The 19,555-nt window shown below is 47.3% G+C and overlaps 1 protein-coding gene across 3 annotated transcripts; it reads right to left on the bottom strand.

Moving 5' to 3' along the window:
• Positions 1 to 2,928: 2,928 nt before the first annotated feature.
• Positions 2,929 to 19,308, bottom strand: GDPGP1 (GDP-D-glucose phosphorylase 1). 3 transcript variants are annotated; one of them, XM_044283230.1, is made up of 3 exons: positions 19,258 to 19,295; positions 16,916 to 17,396; positions 2,929 to 4,552 (listed from the first exon to the last, which is right to left on the bottom strand). In XM_044283230.1, the coding sequence occupies exon 3, from the start codon at positions 4,541 to 4,543 to the stop codon at positions 3,362 to 3,364; it is 1,182 nt and encodes a 393-aa protein (XP_044139165.1). In that variant the 5' UTR covers positions 4,544 to 4,552; positions 16,916 to 17,396; positions 19,258 to 19,295; the 3' UTR covers positions 2,929 to 3,361. The 3 variants fall into 3 exon arrangements, with proteins under 3 accessions (XP_044139165.1, XP_044139164.1, XP_044139166.1); XM_044283229.1 differs by lacking the exon at positions 16,916 to 17,396 and having other exon boundaries at positions 19,258 to 19,308; XM_044283231.1 differs by lacking the exons at positions 16,916 to 17,396; positions 19,258 to 19,295 and adding an exon at positions 6,772 to 7,044.
• Positions 19,309 to 19,555: the final 247 nt, after the last annotated feature.

Consider the following 19,555-nt stretch of genomic DNA (forward strand, 5'->3'; position numbering starts at 1 on the left):
CACCTTCTCTATAAGGTAAAAATACCATGAAGAAAACTCCAGTGATAAGACACACTGTGTGCAAAAAAACATTTAAAACAATATACAAAAAAAAAAAAAAAAAAAGAGATAAATAAATGCACTTTTTTTTTGTATCGCAGGGACCAAAAGGCAGTCTTTCTTCAGGAAATTCACTGATAAACCAGGCACAATGTCATGTAGGACTGGCTCAGTTGAATGTACTGCTACATTTCACTTAGCTATTGCTTCATTCTGGAGAAAAAGTACTTTTAGTTGATGTAAATGAGCAGTTAAGTGCACTAAGGGCAGGACCAAGCCACTATGTGCACCTTTGCTCCACATTCCTCTGTCAGTCCCCCTCTCACTCTTGATTGACAGGGCCAGGCAAGATGACTCTGCAGGAACCTGGCCCTGTCAATAAGAAAGGAGAGGGCGGGGGTGGCAGAGGAAGCAGAAGGAGCAAGGGTGCACAGAGAGGCTTGGTTCCGCCTTCAGTGCACTTAACTGCTCACTTCCATATGGATTAAAAGTACGTTTTCCCCAGGATGTAACAGCAGATCACAAACACAAAGTGAAAGGTATTATTTCAGCTGATCTAGTCTGACAGGGCATTGTGTCTGGTTTATTAGTGAATTTCCTGGTGACAGGTTCCCTTTAATTATAGCCTTCTTCTAACTACACTTAGACCAGGTCTACTCTGGGCAAATGCTGGATTTTTAGCTTCTGCTTTCAGTCCCACATGGAGAATGTTGCTTGGCATCACTATTTGAGCTAGAATGTCACATTATTCTAAAATGTATCTTTTCAAGGCTCCCAATAGTAGTAATAGAAACACCCCAGAAGTAGTGACTGCTAAACATAACATAGAAAAAATGTTAAAAAGGCAATGTGCCTGCTGAATATCACTTTATATGTCCCAAAGATATTTTAAATAATTCATACAATACCTTTTAATGAAAGATTGGTGATATGCATGCTTTGTTTATACACAGGTAAGGCAATGTACAGATAAAATGAACATTACGGAGGTGGCTTGGTGTCACTTTATTATCGGTGGTCAGTTTATTAAAGCATCACAGAGCTTTCAACAAACTCAGCATTAGGCCTCATGCACACGACAGTTTTTTTTCACGGTCCGCAAAAACGGGGTCCGTGGGTCCGTGATCCGTGACCGTTTTTTCGTCCGTGGGTCTTCCTTGATTTTTGGAGGATCCACGGACATGAAAAAAAAGTCGTTTTGGTGTCCGCCTGGCCGTGCGGAGCCAAACGGATCCGTCCTGAATTACAATGCAAGTCAATGGGGACAGATCCGTTTGATGTTGACACAATATGGTGCCATTTCAAACGGATCCGTCCCCATTGACTTTCAATGTAAAGTCTGGAGTTCTTTTATACCATCGGATTGGAGTTTTCTCCAATCCGATGGTATATTTTAACTTGAAGCGTCCCCATCACCATGGGAACGCCTCTATGTTAGAATATACTGTCGGATATGAGCTACTTCGTGAACCTCAGATCCGACAGTATATTCTAACACAGAGGCGTTCCCATGGTGATGGGGACGCTTCAGGTTAGAATACACTACAAACTTTGTGCAAGACTGCCCCCTGCTGCCTGGCAGCACCCGATCTCTTACTGGGGGATATGATAGCACAATTAACCCCTTTAGGTGCGGCACCTAAAGTAGTTAATTGTACTATCATATTCCCCTGTAAGAGATCAGGGCTGCCAGGCAGCAGGGGGCAGCCCCCCCCCTCCCCAGTTTGAATATCGTTGGTGGCACAGTGTGCCCCCACCATCGCCCCCCCCCCTCCCTCCCTCTATTGTATTAAATCGTTGGTGGCACAGTGTGCCAACCACCATCGGCCCCCCTCCCTCCCTCTATTGTATTAAATCGTTGGTGGCACAGTGTGCCAACCACCATCGGCCCCCCTCCCTCCCTCTATTGTATTAAATCGTTGGTGGCACAGTGTGCCAACCACCATCGCCCCCCCCCCTCCCTCTATAGCAGTAACATTGGTGGCAGTGTGCGGTCTCAACAGTAGAAGATTCATACTTACCTGCTTGCTGCTGCGATGTCTGTGTCCGGCCGGGAGCTCCTCCTACTGGTAAGTGAAAGGTCTGTGCGGCGCATTGCTAAAGAACTGTCACTTACCAGTAGGAGGAGCTCCCGGACGTTCACAGACATCGCAGCAGAAAGCAGGTAAGTATGAATCTTCTACTGTTGAGACCGCACACTGCCACCAATGTTACTGCTATAGAGGGAGGGGGGGGGGGGGCGATGGTGGTTGGCACACTGTGCCACCAACGATTTAATACAATAGAGGGAGGGAGGGGGGCCGATGGTGGTTGGCACACTGTGCCACCAACGATTTAATACAATAGAGGGAGGGAGGGGGGGGCGATGGTGGTTGGCACACTGTGCCACCAACGATATTCAAACTGGGGAGGGGGGGGGGTCTGCCCCCCGCTGCCTGGCAGCCCTGATCTCTTACAGGGGAAAATGATAGTACAATTAACCCCTTTAGGTGCCGCACCTGAAGGGGTTAATTGTGCTATCATATCCCCCTGTAAGAGATCGGGTGCTGCCAGGCAGCAGGGGGCAGTCTTGTACAAAGTTTGCAGTGTATTCTAACTAGAAGCGTCCCCATCACCATGGGAACGCTTCTGTGTTAGAATATACTGTCGGAAATGAGTTTTCACGAAGTGAAAACTTAGATCAGAAAAAGCTTTTATGCAGACGGATCTTCGGATCCGTCTGTATGAAAGCAACCTACGGCCACGGATCACGGATGCCAATCTTGTGTGCATCCGTGTTCTTTCACGGACCCATTGACTTGAATGGGTCCGTGAACCGTTGTCCGTCAAAAAAATAGGACAGGTCATATTTTTTTGACGGACAGGATACACGGATCACGGCCTCGGCTGCAAAACGGTGCATTTTCCGATTTTTCCACGGACCCATTGAAAGTCAATGGGTCCGCGAAAAAAAACGGAAAACGGCACAACGGCCACGGATGCACACAACGGTCGTGTGCATGAGGCCTAAATCAGTAGTACAGTGTGCACATGATGAATAACAAGACTTGTGGTCATTATATCACTTGTAGCTGGCATTTTTAGCAGTTTTCTAAAACTGTGGGTGTAGACTAGCTGCCATCCACTGCAAACACAGAAAGTAGAGGAGACTCTCCTTCCTAACTGTCTCACAGTCACTCCACTGTCATCACACTGACATTACAGAGAAGTAGTGACCTGTAATTCTGTGAATGACGCACTTGTGCTAAGCTATAAGCTTGCCTATGTGTGTCTCCTCAGCTCACTCCTCTCCATAGTCTTGCATTGACATGTGTAGTAAAAGTTATTCACCATTTAAATGTTGTACTAACTCCAGTGACAATTTATTGAATTCATCATCTGAGAAGAGATAACTCTTTACAATACTGATAACAGATTCCTCAGTTAGAGAATTGAAATCATCCTCGTTTTTGACGGGCAAGTGTCCCGCAAGTTCACAGAGGGCCACATTGAATGCGGACTCCTCCTTGGCACCAAAACAGGACTGTCTCGCCCATATGACCACTCTGATACCTTCCCTTGACTCCAAGCAACCCCTGCTCTCTGGATTACAACCTCTCGTCATGAACACATTGTGTGCAATATTTTGAGATACAAAATAATCTGTAACTCTGCAAATATTCTGGGAGACGGACATCAAGTCTTTCCCGTCGGTGTGAAAAATAAAGCCTGGAGCTGGGAAATGAGTTAGCTGGTGGAAGTTAATATCGGGGCACAAAGGTTTGCTCTCTGCTGACTCGATCTGCAGCTCTTCATCCAAATAAAATCCATGTAAATGTAAGTGGTTTACAGACGCAAACCCACCAAGGCTGTTAAAACCAACTCTAAACCCTGGGTGACCACTGAGAAGTATGGATTCCAAACCAAGCAATGTTAGATCTGGGGTCAAAATCTGAGTCAAACAAAGGAATGGGTCTGGTATAAATAAAACATGTCCAAATTCAAGAGGGCTAACGTTAATGACCACCAAGGTGTGGTTATGCCTACTGCTGGACAGGGCAGACACATGATTAGGGTTCCTATCCGTAAGGGCTCCACTAGGCACCTCCTCCGGTGGCAACCTGACCATCTTAAACAGAATCTCCTCATGCTTGATCTTATTGAAATTGAATTGGCTTGTGTTGAATTTCTCCTGGATGCTCGCGATGTCCTGCGGCTTTCTCCTCTCTATGCCCCTCTTGACATTAAGCTGTGCCACATACTTCACAGTGCCGGGTAAGATCTTGGTTTGTAAGCTCCACAGTGGATAGCGAAAGAGACCCTGCTCCATCTTCTCTATCCATTTGGACTGCAGTGCTCTATCAAAATCTGAAATAAAACTTTTTTCTTCTGCACATTTTCTCCTCCTCTGCCATGTGATTCCAGGCAGGATAAAGTCTTCTTCTGCATATCTATATTCTTCTACTGTGGCTCCATTGAAACTAGCTGAGTGTGTTAATGCCATGCTTCCATCACCTACGTCCATGTATGTGCCCTGATAAAACAAATAAGAATTAGCATTTCATCAAGTAAGGTATGTTCACACGTGGCAGATATGTTTCGGTCCACAGGGTATTACAGTACATGCGGAAGTACCTGCCCCTCATTTATTGTTACTTTTCTTGTGTGGTTGGAATCAAAAGAATGACACTCACTAGGGCTCCATGTCCGCAATGTGGATCCGGAAAACACGGAAAGCGGCAATGTGCGTTCCGCATTTTGCGGACCGCACATTGCCGGCACTAATAGAATATGCCTATTCTATTTTTAGGACATTTTTTTGCGGAACGGAAGTGCGGATTCGCAATTCCGTGTCCGGTCAGCACATCGTGCTGCCCTCATAGAAATTAATGGGTCCGCAATTCCGTTCTGCAAAATGCGCAACGAAATTGCGGACGTGTGAATGGAGCCTTAGGGCTCTTGCACATGAACGTATTTTCTCTCCATTTCCGTTCTTTTTTCACAGGTCTGTTTATGGAACCATTCACTTCAATGGGTCCACAAAATAAACTGAAATGACTTTGTGTACATTCAGTTTCCGTATCTCCGCACGTCCGTTCCACAAAAAAACAGAATATGTCCTATTCTTGTCCGTTATGCGGACAAGGACAGCCATAGTTACAATGGATCCGCAAAAAAAAAACGGATGCAATACAGATGTCAAACGTTTTTTTTGCGGATCCGTGTTTTGAGGACCACAAAATACATACGGTCGTGTGCATGAGCCCTAAAAGTCAGATTTCTCACCCCCTCCCATAATAATCTTCTGACCATGGGTGTAAGTACCTAAAGCAGTGGCGACTGTCAGGGTGTCTTCAGTCACTGCAGATTTTGTTACATTTTGTGACTAAAATTCAGCTCCACTCATCTGAATGGGGTTGTTCCGGTGTTCCGCTACATTTCCCTACCCCGTGAGATTTCCCTACCCTTGTCACTTCTGGCCGCACTGGACATGACGCGAGGAGGTGTGCCGCGTCGCGCAAACAACGGGGTAGGGAAATTTCACAGCAGAGTGCGCATGCGCCGGGAGCCTCACCAGCAGTTAAGGTAGGGAAAAATTACGGGCCAGTGCGCAGGCGCGGTGATCGGATGGATGTTCTCAGCTGGACACCGGCCGACACTGCGCATGCGCTGGGAGCCTCACCAGCGGTTAGGGAAGGGAAAAATTACGGGCCAGTGCTTTTTTCCTACCCTAACCGCTGGTGAGGCTCCCAGCGCATGCGCAGTGTCGGCCGGTGTCCAGCTGAGAAGATCCATCTGATCACCGCGCCTGTGCACTGGCCAGTAATTTTGCCCTACCCTAACCGCTAGTGAGGCTCCCGGCGCATGCGCACTCTGCTGTGAAATTTCCCTACCCCGTTGTTATGCGCCTGCGCGGCGCACCTCCTCACGTCATGTCCGGTGCGGCTGGAAGTGACGAGGGTAGAGAAATCTCACGAGGTAGGGAAATGTAACGGAACACCGGCGAGAAGAAGATGGATTTGTGTAAGGGCTCATTCAGGTGAATAGAACACATTTTTTGCCTGATGTGAATGGGGCCAAGAGGTTGACGGGACAGAGGTGCGAGAACACTGTACCTCCATGTAGGTAATGACATCATGGTGGTTTACTGCTGTTTCTCATATATGGCACTATTATCCTTACCGTTAGGCCCCATGGACAAGACCGTATCTGTTTTGCAGTCCGCAAGTCGTGGTCCGTGTTGCATTTTTAGAGGACCCCTTGACTTCAAAGGGTCGGAGGTCCTCATTATGCGGATAAGTTCTATCTTTTTGCGGAACGGATATATGGACGCAGAAAGATAATCCGTGTGTCTTCAGCATCCGTATGTCTGTTCTGCATAAAGATTATCGACTATATAGAGTCAGACAATGTATAAGATTTATCAAAACTGATGTCAAGGAAAACTGGCTTAGCTGCCCATGGCAACCAATCAGATTCCACCTTTCATTTTCCAAAGGAGCTCTGAAAAATTAAAGGATTAATCTGATTGGTTGCTATGGGCAACTAAGTCAGTTTTTGCTTGATAAATCTCCCCTCATGTAATGCAAAATGTGGATCACGGACCCGGGTTTTCAATGGGTCCACAAATAAAATGCAGACGGTACGGGGATCTCATCCGTATTTTGCAGATCTGCGATTTGCGCACTGCAAAACGAATACGGTCATGTATGCATGAGGCCTTAAAGAAGTTGTCCCATTATAACAACTTACCTCCTAGCCTCAGGTGGGTGTCCAAACTCTCACAAAAATGGGGAACCCTGAGTCTCGGAAGTGACTGCAACTGACCATTGCTGCATTCACTCAGGATCCCAGTAGTCAGACTCCCATTCATTAGATACTTAGGAAGGTTTTCTGTACGTCCCTCAGTGGCTGCGCTTCTTTCACCAATGAGCATCACCATAGTAAATACTGGGCAGAACTCCGCGCTGCTATAGGCGCCCCACTGACCGCCCATGAGCCTGGCAGGACACAAGTAGCCACCAGCGCCCCACGTACCTGTACGACTCCCACGTCCCATTTATCCCCTGCCTGCCGGTTACATGGGCAATTCCTGCTGCGACCGTACCAACAGGTGAGAACTGCAGGGGTGTAACAGGGCTAACACACTCACCATTCCGTCAATCTGCATACAGCTCTTAGGGTCCATTCACACGTCAGTATTTTTACCTTTCCAGATAAACGTTCCTTTTTTTTTTGCGGATCTGTTTTTCAGTACAACCTTCAGGTTTTTTTACTAAAGTGCTTCCGAATTTGTTCCGTGTTTCCGTGATTCCTTTTTTTTGTTTTTTGTTTCAAAAAGAAAAAAGAGGAGGAGGAATAGATGTTGCTAGGGTACCAAAAAAAACAAACTGGTGAAAACAGAGGACATCTTCTAGAACAGGTGCCATTTTATTGTGCTTTTGGTGTAGTAGGAGCTGTGTAAGAAATCGCTTAGTTTTCTACAGTTATCTCACCGATCGTCATGTCTGAAGACTTGGATAATGTACATGGATCATAGTGATCAATCGGTCCACTTCATATGCCATTTTGCAGGAGAGCAGAAGATGACCTGAACTTCTCTCACCACAGGCACTGAGGGCTGGACTTAATTTTTTATTTTTTTTTGTCAACTGATCAGTTAAAAAACTGATGACATTCGGATGGTTTTGTGCATGTCATCAGTTTTTATGCGGATCCATTGACTTGAATGGACGACAGACCAGAAAAACTGACAGAAAGTAGGACAAGCTTCATTTTTTTTCAGGATCTGCATACTCGAAAATAGGAAAACGGAACGGATTCAATGATTCGGACAGCACTATGATTGGTGTCCGCATTTTTGCTGAGGCAATTGAAATTAATGGATCTGAAAAGACGTTCCGATTTAAAACGGAACGGAAACGGAGTGTTATAACGGACGTGTGAATGGAGCCTCAAGCTAATGGTCATATCATTCTAAGGAAACTACAGCAATACTATATCATGTGATATATATAAGAAAGCTCCCACTTCTTATCTTCTCCAGAGCACGAAGGTCCCATCCTACCGAAGAGAACACGCCTCCTTGCTACCTCATATGTGCTTTTTCTGCTGTTAGTGAAAACTCCATTACAAGATGGCGCTTACAGCTAGATATTTACATAGTTCACATACCACAGTTAGTAAAACAATGCACAATGGGCAGATCCCAAGTGTTATCTCTTTTCATATGTTAGCCAATGTAACAATGCCACATGCCTCACGGGGAATGCCCCTCTGATGACTTTATATACTGCTGTACTTCCTGTAATAAATGAGCATTTGCTTAGACCCCAGTGTGTGTGTCACAGTTATTTTCTTCCGTGCGCGTAAAACCCTTGGGTTACTATTAATTGGTCTTTGAAGGAGAAGAAAATAATAGCGTTGCGGCACTCACCAGGATAAAAATTAGTAACTTTTATTGTGGCTTCCTTGGAAGAAGATACATGTGGGTCCAGGGGCGGATACACTGTTGCGGGCGGCGACGGCCGTTTCGCGCGTAGGATCGCGCTTCCTCAGGCCGCTCAATACGTCATGACGCAAGTGCGTTTTATATAGAGGCGGACAGGGCACGGCCGACGCCGTCATCCACAGCTGTTCGCCCCTGAGAATAATGACATATAAAAACATGCGCACAGCAGTGACATTATAAGTACAATCGAAACACAAATATACAATTAGATATATTCATCTGTCTATGCCCCCGCACCATGGGAGATGTGTGCAGAGGCCCGGATACATAGAGGAGACATATATTGAGACACTATACATTGGATCCCTATACTCAAGGGGTGACAGCGCACAATAGTGGTATAATTGAAAGCGCATATGTATCCATACATTATGTGGACGGAGGGATAGAATATTGCATAGAAAGCACGGATATGCAAGAAAAGAGTTAATAAAAGATAAATACAAATATAAACAAAGTTATAAAAGTAAGAGCCAACATATAGCTAAGCATGAAGGGACAAAGACATATGAATGTAGATGTCAATTCATAGAGCGGGTTGTTGTTTACAGAAAGACAGACATGTCATTTCTGTCGTTCATGCCTGCTGGACCCATAGCGCCTGTCTGAATAATCCACCTTGCCTCCCTCTGCAGCAGTAGGCGATGCCGGTCCCCTCCCCAGGGGGATAGGACGGACATGTTCCACCCCCGCAAAGGAGAGGCAACGCGGATGAGCATCATGGGCGACACGAATATGGTCAATGAGGCGGGGACTGCCTCTCCCTGACCTGATGGAACCAACATGCTCACGTATACGTTCGAAAAGGGGACGTATGGTTTTGCCCACGTAAAAACGTCCACACGGGCAGAAAATCACGTAGACAACATAAGGGGTGCGGCAATTGATAAATTCTCGCACTGTATGTGTAATACCTCCAAAAAATAAATGCTTGCTGCATGTATTGAGTGTACAGAACGAGCAGTGACCGCATTTAAAGTTGCCCTTGGGCTTACCTAGCCATGTCTCGTCCTTGGGTGTGGAAAACACACTACTGACGAGCTTATCTTTTAAAGGGGTTGTCCGGGTTCAGAGCTGAACCCGGACATACCCTTATTTTCACCCCGGCAGCCCCCCTGAGCCTAGCATCGGAGCATCTCATGCTCCGATGCGCTCCCGTGCCCTGCGCTAGATCGCGCAGGGCACAGGGCTCTTGTGTTTACAATAACACACTGCCGGGCGGTAACTTCCGCCCAGCAGTGTGTTCGGTGACGTCACCGGCTCTGAGGGGCGGGCTTTAGCTCTGCCCTAGCCGTTTTACTGGCTAGGGCAGAGCCAAATCCCGCCCATCAGTGCCGGTGACGTCACCGGGGTTCCTGTCAGCCCCATAGAGAGCCCCGGTACGTCACCGGAACTCTGAAAAATGCCTTTGCCCTGCGCGATTTAGCGCAGGGCAAAGGAGAGCATCGGAGCATGAACTGCTCCGATGCTCCTGTCAGGGGGGCTGCCGGGGTGAAAATGGAGGGCTGTCCAGGTTCAGCTCTGAACCTGGACAACCCCTTTAATGTAGGGCATCTCTTAAATGCAATCAGAGGTTTCTCGTCTGTTACACTATCAAGGGAGGAATCTCCTTTTAGTAGGTCCCAATTCTGATTGATCACTTGCTTGACCATGTCTGCCGCAGCACTGTATTGAAAAGAAAATGCAAAACGTGATGGTACAGAACTAACTGTTCTCTCCCTAAGCAGGGAGACACGATCCAATTTAGCCGCCTTACACATGGCTGCTGATACACCTTTAGACGGGTAACCCCTATCCAGGAGTCTTTTACGGAGCTCCGATGCCTGCCTAAAAAAACCTTCATCTGTGTCGTTGATCCTGCGTAGCCGAATAAATTGACTGTAGGGAACGGCACGCTTAACCGAGGGTGGATGAAAGCTGGTCTGGTGGAGGAGGGAGTTGGTGGCGGTGGATTTACGATGGCCACTGGTGTGTATAGTGCCATCTCTAACTGTAACCTGTACATCCAGAAAATCCAAGGATTCACCGCCAAATTTGACGGTGAACCTCATGTTCATCTGGTTATGTGTATTTAAATATTCTACAAAGGCCCAACACAACTCCTCACTCCCCCGCCAGACCAGAAAAATGTCATCCACATACCTCAGGAGAAGGTGGATATGGCGTAAATAGGGGTTGTCCGTCGAAAAGATGTATGTCTCTTCAAATACCGCCAGGTACAGGTTTGCAAATGTGCACGAGACAGGAGTGCCCATCGCAGTACCTAGTACCTGGCGGTACCAGAGACCATCAAATTGAAAAACTTTATTGCTAAGGACTAAGTCCAAAGCCTCATGAACAAAGTCTATGAACATAACACTTTTATCAGTTCTATGTAGGACCGTGTTGATCGCCTGGAGGCCCAAGTCATGTGGAATGCGAGTGTATAAACTCTCGACATCGAGAGAGACAAGGTGAAAGTCTTCCTGCCACTCAAGGTGATTGAGCGCACGGAGAAAATCACCTGTGTCTTTCAAGTAAGTAGGGGTGCTGCTTAACAAAGGCCTCAAGAGCCAGTCCACATAACTGGAAAGGGGTTCCATCACTGAACCGATCCCCGCAATGATGGGACGACCAGGGGGTCGGGTCAGTGATTTATGAACCTTCGGTAAAAAATACCATGTGGGGGTTTTGGGGAACGCTGGTATCAAGCGGTCTATCATATTTTTAGGAAGAAATCCATTAAAAATATAGCGGTTAATAAGAGCATACAATTTTGATGATATATCGGGTATGGGATTACCTTTCAATTTAGAATAAACCGAACAATCACCCAATTGCCGAAACGCTTCCTCCTGGTAATACTCCCTGGGCATCAGGACCACATTCCCTCCCTTGTCGGCCGGCTTGATGACCATACTGGTCTGTTTTCTCAACCACAAAAGAGCCCGAGATTCCTCTATCGAAAGATTAGAGGGTGCTGCCGGATACACCAGCGCACAAATTTCTTTTAATACTCTTTTGTGGAAGAGATCTATAGGAGAGCCGGCCGGCATGGGAGGAAGGAAGGTGGACCTGACGCCCCCTGTGTACTTATTCAAATGGCCCCCCGTAGCCACTGGTTCATCAGATCCAGTGTTGGATAAAAAGTGTATGCATGCAATTTCTTCCTCAGTGAATCTGCCCGACAGATGGAAGTCGGTAAGGGACATGGTTGCCGGGACCTCTCCCTGTAAGGGATTAATGCAGCGGGCAGAGCTCTCAGCAAACATTTTTTTGAGATACAACTTGCGAATTGATAAGAAGAGATCAATCTCAAAATCAACCAGGTTGAACTGCCCAGGTAGGCTGTATCCCAGCCCCCGATTGAGGAGTGGGATACAGCCCGGCGGCAGTTCAGAGCCCGTGAGATTAATGACAATATTGTGAGCAGACGTGCTATTGTGCAATTCATTCTCTTTTATTGCCGCCAAGTCACTTGACGCCTCCTCCTTGTGGACTTTCGGGTCTCTCTTGTTGTTCCTGGAGTGTCGACCACGCCCCCTTCTCGTCCTTTTTCTAAAGGGGCTGTCTCTTCACCCGAATTCACTTCGTTGCCCTCAGATAGACTGGATTCGGAATCATTGGCCCAAAAGTTGTTACGGCCTCTACGAGGTGTGCGCTTGGGGCGGGTCTTTCTTTTGCCCCAATCAAATACGCGGTCTTGATCATAGTCCGTTTTGTCCCGGATAAATTTATCCTTTTTACGGTCTTTGACCTCTGCTTGTGTGGCTAATAATTTTTTGTTTAATCTCCTCTCGAACCCGACCATCTGTGATTCTAGGAGCCGTCTCTGAAGCTCCTCCCGTGCTTTAGCTAGCTCCTCTGTAACTGCCACATATTCCCGCTGGTCGCGGGCTAGAACAAGCTCCATGAGCTCCATAGAAAAACGCTGGTGTGCAGCTTTCCACTCCCCTGTGAATTGGGGATCATCCTCATACTGGACGATGTCTTTGAACAGACGCAAGCCTCTGGGGACTCGTCCGCTTTCTTTGTATGATTTAAGAGACTCAATGGTCCAGAAAAGTCTCACTTCTTTATCCGCTAGTTGAAATATTCTGGTTTCCAAATTCTTCGTGCTAATAGCAAGTACATAGTCCTGCTGGTCGCAAACAGCAAAAAATGTATCCGCCCCTTCGCGACCCTGGATAAGACCACATGCTGTGTCAAGTATATCTAATTGTATATTTGTGTTTCGATTGTACTTATAATGTCACTGCTGTGCGCATGTTTTTATATGTCATTATTCTCAGGGGCGAACAGCTGTGGATGACGGCGTCGGCCGTGCCCTGTCCGCCTCTATATAAAACGCACTTGCGTCATGACGTATTGAGCGGCCTGAGGAAGCGCGATCCTACGCGCGAAACGGCCGTCGCCGCCCGCAACAGTGTATCCGCCCCTGGACCCACATGTATCTTCTTCCAAGGAAGCCACAATAAAAGTTACTAATTTTTATCCTGGTGAGTGCCGCAACGCTATTATTTTCTTCTCCTTCAAAGACTTACTGTTACTTGATGTCACTTTTTGTTGCTGAGCACCGCTCATTGGACTTCTCACACCGCATGCAATTTGCCGACAGCGGTGATATCAGGGGGGGCAGTGCCGCCGCATTTTCTTCTCTCTCTCTTGTTTGATTGTACCACTTCATATATGATGGCAGAGCACGCCGACACCACCCAGACCGCTGACCCGGCATCACCTCCTATACTTGACACAGCATGTGGTCTTATCCAGGGTCGCGAAGGGGCGGATACATTTTTTGCTGTTTGCGACCAGCAGGACTATGTACTTGCTATTAGCACGAAGAATTTGGAAACCAGAATATTTCAACTAGCGGATAAAGAAGTGAGACTTTTCTGGACCATTGAGTCTCTTAAATCATACAAAGAAAGCGGACGAGTCCCCAGAGGCTTGCGTCTGTTCAAAGACATCGTCCAGTATGAGGATGATCCCCAATTCACAGGGGAGTGGAAAGCTGCACACCAGCGTTTTTCTATGGAGCTCATGGAGCTTGTTCTAGCCCGCGACCAGCGGGAATATGTGGCAGTTACAGAGGAGCTAGCTAAAGCACGGGAGGAGCTTCAGAGACGGCTCCTAGAATCACAGATGGTCGGGTTCGAGAGGAGATTAAACAAAAAATTATTAGCCACACAAGCAGAGGTCAAAGACCGTAAAAAGGATAAATTTATCCGGGACAAAACGGACTATGATCAAGACCGCGTATTTGATTGGGGCAAAAGAAAGACCCGCCCCAAGCGCACACCTCGTAGAGGCCGTAACAACTTTTGGGCCACTGATTCCGAATCCAGTCTATCTGAGGGCAACGAAGTGAATTCGGGTGAAGAGACAGCCCCTTTAGAAAAAGGACGAGAAGGGGGCGTGGTCGACACTCCAGGAACAACAAGAGAGACCCGAAAGTCCACAAGGAGGAGGCGTCAAGTGACTTGGCGGCAATAAAAGAGAATGAATTGCACAATAGCACGTCTGCTCACAATATTGTCATTAATCTCACGGGCTCTGAACTGCCGCCGGGCTGTATCCCACTCCTCAATCGGGGGCTGGGATACAGCCTACCTGGGCAGTTCAACCTGGTTGATTTTGAGATTGATCTCTTCTTATCAATTCGCAAGTTGTATCTCAAAAAAATGTTTGCTGAGAGCTCTGCCCGCTGCATTAATCCCTTACAGGGAGAGGTCCCGGCAACCATGTCCCTTACCGACTTCCATCTGTCGGGCAGATTCACTGAGGAAGAAATTGCATGCATACACTTTTTATCCAACACTGGATCTGATGAACCAGTGGCTACGGGGGGCCATTTGAATAAGTACACAGGGGGCGTCAGGTCCACCTTCCTTCCTCCCATGCCGGCCGGCTCTCCTATAGATCTCTTCCACAAAAGAGTATTAAAAGAAATTTGTGCGCTGGTGTATCCGGCAGCACCCTCTAATCTTTCGATAGAGGAATCTCGGGCTCTTTTGTGGTTGAGAAAACAGACCAGTATGGTCATCAAGCCGGCCGACAAGGGAGGGAATGTGGTCCTGATGCCCAGGGAGTATTACCAGGAGGAAGCGTTTCGGCAATTGGGTGATTGTTCGGTTTATTCTAAATTGAAAGGTAATCCCATACCCGATATATCATCAAAATTGTATGCTCTTATTAACCGCTATATTTTTAATGGATTTCTTCCTAAAAATATGATAGACCGCTTGATACCAGCGTTCCCCAAAACCCCCACATGGTATTTTTTACCGAAGGTTCATAAATCACTGACCCGACCCCCTGGTCGTCCCATCATTGCGGGGATCGGTTCAGTGATGGAACCCCTTTCCAGTTATGTGGACTGGCTCTTGAGGCCTTTGTTAAGCAGCACCCCTACTTACTTGAAAGACACAGGTGATTTTCTCCGTGCGCTCAATCACCTTGAGTGGCAGGAAGACTTTCACCTTGTCTCTCTCGATGTCGAGAGTTTATACACTCGCATTCCACATGACTTGGGCCTCCAGGCGATCAACACGGTCCTACATAGAACTGATAAAAGTGTTATGTTCATAGACTTTGTTCATGAGGCTTTGGACTTAGTCCTTAGCAATAAAGTTTTTCAATTTGATGGTCTCTGGTACCGCCAGGTACTAGGTACTGCGATGGGCACTCCTGTCTCGTGCACATTTGCAAACCTGTACCTGGCGGTATTTGAAGAGACATACATCTTTTCGACGGACAACCCCTATTTACGCCATATCCACCTTCTCCTGAGGTATGTGGATGACATTTTTCTGGTCTGGCGGGGGAGTGAGGAGTTGTGTTGGGCCTTTGTAGAATATTTAAATACACATAACCAGATGAACATGAGGTTCACCGTCAAATTTGGCGGTGAATCCTTGGATTTTCTGGATGTACAGGTTACAGTTAGAGATGGCACTATACACACCAGTGGCCATCGTAAATCCACCGCCACCAACTCCCTCCTCCACCAGACCAGCTTTCATCCACCCTCGGTTAAGCGTGCCGTTCCCTACAGTCAATTTATTCGGCTACGCAGGATCAACGACACAGATGAAGGTTTTTTTAGGCAGGCATCGGAGCTCCGTAAAAGACTCCTGGATAGGGGTTACCCGTCTAAAGGTGTATCAGCAGCCATGTGTAAGGCGGCTAAATTGGATCGTGTCTCCCTGCTTAGGGAGAGAACAGTTAGTTCTGTACCATCACGTTTTGCATTTTCTTTTCAATACAGTGCTGCGGCAGACATGGTCAAGCAAGTGATCAATCAGAATTGGGACCTACTAAAAGGAGATTCCTCCCTTGATAGTGTAACAGACGAGAAACCTCTGATTGCATTTAAGAGATGCCCTACATTAAAAGATAAGCTCGTCAGTAGTGTGTTTTCCACACCCAAGGACGAGACGTGGCTAGGTAAGCCCAAGGGCAACTTTAAATGCGGTCACTGCTCGTTCTGTACACTCAATACATGCAGCAAGCATTTATTTTTTGGAGGTATTACACATACAGTGCGAGAATTTATCAATTGCCGCACCCCTTATGTTGTCTACGTGATTTTCTGCCCGTGTGGACGTTTTTACGTGGGCAAAACCATACGTCCCCTTTTCGAACGTATACGTGAGCATGTTGGTTCCATCAGGTCAGGGAGAGGCAGTCTCCGGGCCTCTGCACACATCTCCCATGGTGCGGGGGCATAGACAGATGAATATATCTAATTGTATATTTGTGTTTCGATTGTACTTATAATGTCACTGCTGTGCGCATGTTTTTATATGTCATTATTCTCAGGGGCGAACAGCTGTGGATGACGGCGTCGGCCGTGCCCTGTCCGCCTCTATATAAAACGCACTTGCGTCATGACGTATTGAGCGGCCTGAGGAAGCGCGATCCTACGCGCGAAACGGCCGTCGCCGCCCGCAACAGTGTATCCGCCCCTGGACCCACATGTATCTTCTTCCAAGGAAGCCACAATAAAAGTTACTAATTTTTATCCTGGTGAGTGCCGCAACGCTATTATTTTCTTCTCCTTCAAAGACTTACTGTTACTTGATGTCACTTTTTGTTGCTGAGCACCGCTCATTGGACTTCTCACACCGCATGCAATTTGCCGACAGCGGCGATATCAGGGGGGGCAGTGCCGCCGCATTTTCTTCTCTCTCTCTTGTTTGATTTTACTATTAATTGGAGCAGTAGAGCAAACGTAATCAGCCCCGATTGAGGGCATCTTTATCAGTTGGTGCCCGATACATGGGGCTCAGGAAAAGTAACGTTGCTAGTCAAAGTTTTGGGGTTCCCAGAGCACGGTGGACCACGCTTGAGGAGGAGGACTACAGCCTCAGAGGCAAGGTGATAAAATGTTGGTTCTCTCACCTGCCTCTTTGCTGCTCCACTGTTCTGCTATTGATGTTACGTAGTAGCAACTTCGGTTGATGTAAAATCCTGAGTTCCTAGAATCCGGAAAGTTTGAGTTTGCTCTGCTGTGTGTGTTTGTCTGTGTGGTTTGTGTCAGGCACCTTGACAGTTAACGGTTAGGCAGAGCAAGAGATTTCCCCAGGCAGGGGGGGCTACAGCTGATTTCTGCTGGACCTAGATTGGGGCATCCTTACAGATCTCCCCTTAGGAGGTGGCAGATGGAGTAGCCCAAAGGGAATACGGTAAATATCTGCTGGACCTGGACTGGGGCATCTTAAGTGATCTCCCCTTAGGAGGCGGCAGGTGGATTAGTCCCGGCTGGCGGCCCAGCCGTCTTTTCAGTAAGGTATACCCCTAAGGCCTCATGCACACGACAGTATTTTTTCACGGTCCGCAAAACGGGGTTCCGTTGTTCCGTGATCCATTTCTGTATGTCTTCCTTGATTTTTGGAGGATCACCAGACATGAAAGAAAGTGAAAAAAAAGTCAAGTTTGCCTTGCAAATGATAGGAAAAAAAACGGACACGGACGACAATCTTGTGTGCATCCGTGTTTTTTCACGGACCCATTGACTTGAATGGGTCCGCGAACCGTTGTCCGTGAAAGAAATAGGACAGGTCCTATTTTTTTGACGGACTGAAAACACGGATCACGGACGCGGATGACAAATGGTGCATTATCCGAGTTTTCAACGAATCCATTGAAAGTCAATGGGTCTGCAGAAAATCACAACTGAACAACGGACACGGAACACAACAACGGTCGTGTGCATGAGGCCTAACCGTGAGACAGGCCTTAATCACTATAAGGTCCTTTGTGGGTCAGGCCCTAGGACAGGATTGTATTTCCCACATTGGTTGCATCACTTCCAGATATTAAAAAAAGCACCAGGAACAAGAAACATCCTTTCAAGCTTCACTGATGTGCTTGTGGTCAAGAACACTCGGAATGGACCATCAAACCAGGATTTGAGGACAGGACTTTTCTAATGTGTCTTTTTACCACCATCCAATCTCCAGACACAAGTGGTGGTAAAAAGACACGTTAGAAAAGTCCTGTCCTCAAATCCTGGTTTGATGGTCCATTCCGAGTGTTCTTGACCACAAGCACATCAGTGAAGCTTGAAAGGATGTTTCTTGTTCCCCCTTGTGTGACTGCTGATCCTGACTAAAAGAATATGGATTTTAATCTAATATATAAAGCTGTGTGTATGTGTGTATGTCTGCTAAAGGAATCCGCACCGTCGCATTTACAATCACAAAATTTGGCACACAGGTACATCAGGTGTCCAGGAAAGTTTTAGAACAGGTCTCGGCTCTCTAGGACGTACCGTTCCTGAGATATTCCCCAAAAATGCATTAGCCAATAGAGGCTTGGTCACATGACCATTATCAGCCAATAGAAGCTCGCAGGTCCTACAGCTTCCACATACAATGTTTTACTCCAGGTTTCCATAACAACCCAGCCATTTGTCTTTACTGCTGTAGGAGAGCTTTAAAGGAAATCTGTCACCAGGATAATCGCTATTGAAGTAAAGCCATGGCCTAATAGCACTTAGTACCTTATTTCAAGATGTGCCTTTGTTCCAGCAATAGATGTTTTTATCCTCTGAAAATCCAGTTTATTTGGAATGCAAATGAGCCAGTAAGGTGCCCAGAGGGGCATCACTCTTGCAGGAAGGAGCCCAGACACGCCCCCTGCCGCAATGTGTCCACCCTGAAAAGACTTAAAACCCCTCCCCCAGGTCCCACTAAGCTACGCCTAGATCTGGTTAGGCCCACCCCCTCCACTCCTGAACCAACGGGGATTGGAAAAATTAAGGTAAAAATGAACTTCTGTCAGCTGCAGGGGTGGGAAGGAGGGTGACTTTTCTCCCTGCAGCGCACACTCAGACGTCACAGTGCTGCTGTCTTAAGCTCCATTCACACGTCCGTAGTGCATTGCCGATCCACAATACACCCGTCTGGCACACCCATAAAAATGCCTATTTTTGTCTGCAATTGCGAACAAGAATAGGACATGCTCTGTTTTTTTCCGGAGCTGCGGACCAGAAGATCAGGGCCACGCTCCGAAAATGCAGGTGCGGACAGCACGCTGTGTGGGGTCCGCATCTCGTCCGGCCCCATAGAGAATGAATGGGTCCGCACCTGTTCCACATAATTGCGGAACGGATGCGGACCCATTCTACAGAGGTGTGAATGCACCCCTAGAGTGGGCAGAACGCCGCGCTGCTATAGGCGCCCCACTGACCACCCATGAGCCTGGCAGGACACTCTAGTAGCCACCAGCGCCCCACGTACCTGTACGACCACCACGTCCCATTCATCCCCTGCCTGCCGGTTACACGGGCACTTCCTGCTGCGACCGTACCAACAGGTGAGAACTGCAGGGGTGTACCAGGGCTAATACACTCACCATTCCGCCTCTGCCAATCTGCATACAGCTCTTAAGCTAACGGTCATATCATTCTAAGGAAACTACAGCAATACTATATCTTGTATACCACAGCACAGGTCTCCATAACAGAAAATAAATACTAGTAACCCCCCTCTTTATAGGAGATATGGACACAACCTCCACATCACTAAGTTTCCAGCG

This window comes from Bufo gargarizans, chromosome 2 (genome assembly GCF_014858855.1).
Source record: "Bufo gargarizans isolate SCDJY-AF-19 chromosome 2, ASM1485885v1, whole genome shotgun sequence".
NCBI lineage: Eukaryota > Metazoa > Chordata > Amphibia > Anura > Bufonidae > Bufo > Bufo gargarizans.

Bases quoted from the DNA above. Each gene is read 5' to 3' on its own strand.
- GDPGP1 (XM_044283229.1), bottom strand. From the start codon at position 4,543: ATGGACGTAGGTGATGGAAGCATGGCATTAACACACTCAGCTAGTTTC.